At 43.2% G+C, this 5,117-nt stretch overlaps 1 protein-coding gene across 4 annotated transcripts in view; it reads right to left on the reverse strand.

Moving 5' to 3' along the window:
• sema3fb (sema domain, immunoglobulin domain (Ig), short basic domain, secreted, (semaphorin) 3Fb) overlaps positions 1 to 5,117 on the reverse strand; it is a 58,869-nt gene that overhangs the window by 19,275 nt on the left and 34,477 nt on the right. For all 4 annotated transcript variants that reach the window (XM_032512623.1, XM_032512621.1, XM_032512620.1 and 1 more), the window contains exons 3-5: positions 2,280 to 2,440; positions 1,855 to 1,917; positions 1,246 to 1,365 (exon numbers count right to left, since the gene is read on the reverse strand). In XM_032512623.1, the coding sequence (XP_032368514.1) occupies positions 1,246 to 1,365; positions 1,855 to 1,917; positions 2,280 to 2,440 (344 nt within the window). The remainder of the gene's footprint in view (positions 1 to 1,245; positions 1,366 to 1,854; positions 1,918 to 2,279; positions 2,441 to 5,117) is intronic.

Genomic DNA, 5,117 nt, shown 5'->3' on the forward strand with positions numbered 1-5,117 from the left:
AGACATAGTGAGAAACTCCCCAAACCAATGCTACTGAAATTACTAAAATGCAAGTGCATGAGGAAAATATATACTGTATGTGTGCAAGATTCTGCAGGGAATGCGTGTAGCTTTATTTGACCAGATGGTTGCCTGTGGTTTAGTCAATAAAGGCTCTCACAGTATGCTACATACAGTACATTCCCCTAAAAGCTGCTGCCAAAGCCAAACATTTAGCTGTTACCGTTTACAAAAGCTACAAAGCTCCTTCTTTAAGCACTGGGGAACTTAAAATTATACCCTGCAGTCGAGTAATTAAATTACAACAATCTATCTGAATGTTGAATTAATAATGTCAAAAAAGTTTTCTTATGTGTGTTAGGATATGTGTGTGCATGCATCTGTGTGGAGAGTATCATTTCATGTTTTTGCAATCATCGGTGACTGCCCAGCCCAGTTGAGAAAGGTGGAAACGGGGGGACAACTCAGACCTGTCTGTTCAATGTGACGGAGAAAAAAACAGCCTTCTCATTAATGGAATAGAACTGGAACATTCCACTGGCACCCCATAATGGGATCTCCCACTTCCAATTACCCGACGTCTCACATGGTAGAGGCTGGCGGGTGGCCTAGATGCATGAAGGGGTGGCTGGATAGGAGAGTGGATGGATGGAAGCCCTTCATTAGTAAAGGGTCATGTAGGAACTGTGTGCAATAAGGGAATCATACAAGCCACACTTGCCATTGCAACTTCTCTGCACCGTACTGTATATCTCAAGGGAGAATCCAATGGGAAATTTACTTTTTATTTATCCCCTTTTAAAAAGTCCCCTGGTCATCATTAGGGAACAAATGTGATATTTAAGGAAGAGTAAGGTGTTAAAGGGGAGTAACGAGAGGTAGCGATGCCTGGCTTGGTTTAGGAAATTTAAGAGGTCCCATTAAAGGCTGAGACTAAACAGAGTAGCTTTAACAGCTCATTGGGGATGACAGCTGTGTGCTGGTATAGCTGTGTTGGCTGCTTTGCCAGACGTGGAGATATGGTACCTCGAGCAAGCTTAATGATGGAGGAAAATCGTAAAGGGAACCTAGCGTAAGGTGGATGGAGAGTAAGAACTTGGGTAAGAGAAAAAAAAAGGAGAGGCTGGGGTGAGTCAAGCTATGCCATACATGATGCAGATGGAGAAAGCTGTTTATGTTTGCTGGATTGATGTATCGAGAGATGACCATCCAGGCTTGTACATTCCTCAAGACTTTAATTCTAACCTGAGGTTTGCGTCCGCGGTTGACAAAGGTACAGACTGGATTGTAAGCTCCTGTTCCACAGACGTACAGCTGAGTCCGGTTCCATGGCTCGACCAGGCGGATGAAGTTTGCACATTCCTCCTGGAGACACAAAGACCAGAGTCAATTAACCTGCAATAAACATCTAAATGAATAACCATTCATAGCCATGTTTTACTGGTGCACCTCCTGCAGTTTACCAAATGCTCAAGTCTGGGTGTCTCGAAATAAACCAGTAATACTGTGCTTCTCTATTTATTTGGACATTATAACAAGCTATACATGTCAGTGCTGGCCACCCTGGCCTGGCAGAGAGGAGGATGGTGAGTGACTGGGCGTCTCAACTCCAATCCATTCCTGTCTCCTTGGCGAGACAGAAGGGAACCAGTGTCTTTACAGGGCCAATTACGAACCTCAGGTGATTTTTGCGGGTTCCTCACATTAAAACCATTGGGCATAATGATGAGAGCTGTATGCTTCTCAGGCCATGCATTTGAAAAACAACATTTTTTTAGCCTATCAAGTTGATGGAAATCACCTCAGCTGAACGACCCTGCTGAGCTTAAGATTGCTGTCAACAGGCGTACTTACATTGGCGTCCTTCCCACTCACAAGGCACTCCATCCTTCTTCTTTCGGACACTGGCCAGTGGATCTGCGATGGGGGAACAGAAGACATTTTATAGTTACAATCCAACCCGATATACATCACTGGCTTTTATGAGATTTTTGGGCTAAAACTGCAAAAGGGATATCCACCCAGGCTAATATTAGTCCTGTTGGGACTGTTATAACAACAATTGCAGTCTTTTAATGACCCAACTCCAGAAAAAGTGCACACAGCAAAAACTAGATGTGAGCTAACCAAAAGGCCTGCTGCTGGGGCAATAGAACCGCACAATTTGCCCTGGGGGCATCTGTTATAACACTGAGGTAAAGGTGCTTGCTTCATCACAGTGTAACAGCCAATTTGAGAGGCCAGAGTTTGGGGGAGGCAGAGCATGGGAATGGTCTTACAATATGTGGATCCTTGTTGATGTCATGGAGGTCCAGGGACAGGATGTGGTCCTTGCTGCCAACGTACATGCGGTCATGGTCCTCATCCATACGCAGGATCCGGTAGTCGGTCGTGTTGAGAAGGTAGGCAAAGTGATGAGCAGTACCGGTGGATCTTAGCTCTGTATGGAGACAGAAACATACCCATTAATGACAGCTGTGGTGCACATGCACATTTTCACACACAGATGCATGCACAACTGACACATTCCTCATGCCACTCCTGCATACCCGTATGGAGTTATCTCATGGTTTTCTACCAACAGTAGAAAACAGTGTAACCTAACACCGCACATTAGAGACAAGTGCTACTGAGCCTCTGTCACACTGTGTTGATGGCTTAATACCGCCTGAGTGGATCAGAGAATCTAGGAAGTCATCAATGGCTGTCTGTCACTACCAGTTGGGAGTCAGAAAAGACAGACACTGTAGTTTGACAGATAAATATGATGTTTACTACAAATTATAAATTATGGTAAAGTGGATATACTGGAGTTTAAACTGCTCCATCCCTTGTTGGACACCAGTCTCTAAAGTGCAGAGGGGGGTGTGCCTTTGGTATTACAATGCAGTTGACTAGTCCTCTCATGTCGAGAGTAACCCAATCTTCCTATAGCTCTGTGTTGGGAGTGTTTGTTTGATATGTTCTTCTTGGTTCAGCAACCGCGGACAAGCAGGGCAGAGAGGCCACTGCTAAGACAGAAAAAGCCCCATGCCACACCATAGACAAACACACTCCTCCACAATCTGTAGGGGAGAGGCATTAGAGGGTGGCCTTCACATATTGTTGGACAAACACAGAGGTTTTACTCAAACAGCAGGAAAGTCCTGTTTCACTGTTAAGCTTTATTCTACAACCAACAGACCACATAAAGCTGAAACAGGGAACCACACTTTGAGGTTAGTTATTTTGTCTCAATTTTGTAGCCAAAAATGCGGTTAAGGGACACCAGGAGATAAACTGTCAAATACAGTTAGCTTTGTTTCACTGTTTACATATGATTTATCAGAACAGAGGTGTGCCAGTGTATAGTAAAAAGAAGGAAGTGTGAAATGTAGTCAACGTGGGGTGTCAGACCTTAAAAGCAACACCCAAGTCTTGTAAAAAATAAGAATCATTTCAAGTTTCATTGTCAACACTGAAAATGTTTCGGGCAGTTGATGAATAACCACTTTTTATTTGCAAGCTCTGTATGCACAGTCATGTTCAGTATGTTTGAAGTGACTGAGAAACATTCCTGCAAGGTCTGGCCACCAAAGCATGCAAAGCCATCAACATGTCCACCATTGGGCCTTAAAATAAACACCATCTAGAGACCTTTTCAAACAGACTCCCAATGGAATCTGATATTACCAGTCTTTCCTGCCAGATCTAAATTTAATACTGCGTTACGTCAATAAGCAAAGATTAATAGCATTAGATTTGCTATATTTGTACAGTTTGATGTAATAACTGTGCCCACCAAAGAGATGTTTACAGGTCAGCAGAGTGATTGACAGCTGTCAGAGCCCATAGCAGAGGAGATGTAACATGTGGTCGGTCCCTGTGATTATTTGTGTTGGAGACTTAAGTTGAATGATGACTCCCCATACACTCTTGCCGTGTTTATGTGTGTGTGCGCATGGAGTGAAACACAGGATAAGTACACATAGTACACGCACACATACACACACATTCCCAAAGCCAGTCAAAGCCCTTCCTGAAGCAGGTTGTCAGCAACATCTCAGTATGTGTTTGTTGTCATAGAGTAGCTGGATGGGACCATCTGTCAGCTGAAGAGGGAATGTGGACAGTGCATAGCAACAACACACCCTATAGAGAGCTGCACTTTAAGAAACAAACGTGTAATCTAATCTCATAATCATACAATTACACAGAGATAGTCTGGTCAGAATGTATTCCACAGAATGTCCAAATTTTACATCACAGCAAAAACTCAACCCCGTAATTAAATATCTTTCCTCACACCATATCCGTAAATATCATATCGTATAAAATATCATAATGTAGATTATATCACAGAGTTATATGCCTTTCAGACAATGGTGTTGTTTGAGAAATTATTAATTATTTTATTATGAAAGAATGAATCAGAGCTAAGTAAAGATGCACAGGTTTTACATATGGAGCTCATGCTAAAAAATAAATACTATTGGGTCTTCTGATACAATAAGAATGAAACTGTTGAAACCTCTCACCATGAATTTGAAAAACAAAGAAAGAAGTAAGGAGCCTGGAATCTGGGTACAAAAAGTGTGAAGTCATTCAAACTATTAGACATCCTTCCCTATTCTGTTAGCCTTTCTCAGCTCAGTCCCAAAGTCAACCTTCGCCTCAGGCAGGGGCACATGGCATTGTGTTCCTATGAAATGTTGATCGAAGACGGATTATGGCAGTGGACTGAGCTCGGGTGCTACACAGCCTTGAGGGTCAGGCCGCCCGTGAAAACAAGACCAGCAGGTTTCTGGACTGAAGCTGGTGCCAGGCAAACAGCCAGTCACAACCAGCTTGGACAGACATGCAGAGAGACTGTGCTGCTAGGTGTTAACCCTACATTTGCAAAAAAAAAAGATCTCTGATCTATTCAACCAGTCACAGATCCACTGGACAGCGGACTCAATCCTTGGGCCTGCCTCTTGTACTTGTGCCTGGGGGTTTTAGCTATGTGTGCTGCTGTCTTTTTAACTTTTGACTTTTCTCTTTTAGACCCTAGCCCTTCCCTCAAGAGGCATTGCCTTTTGCCAGGCCACCATTGTAAATAAGAATTTTTTCATGATGCCTTGCCTTGTTAAATATAG

The sequence above is a fragment of the Etheostoma spectabile genome, chromosome 4 (assembly GCF_008692095.1).
Source record: "Etheostoma spectabile isolate EspeVRDwgs_2016 chromosome 4, UIUC_Espe_1.0, whole genome shotgun sequence".
NCBI classification, from domain to species: Eukaryota; Metazoa; Chordata; class Actinopteri; order Perciformes; family Percidae; genus Etheostoma; species Etheostoma spectabile.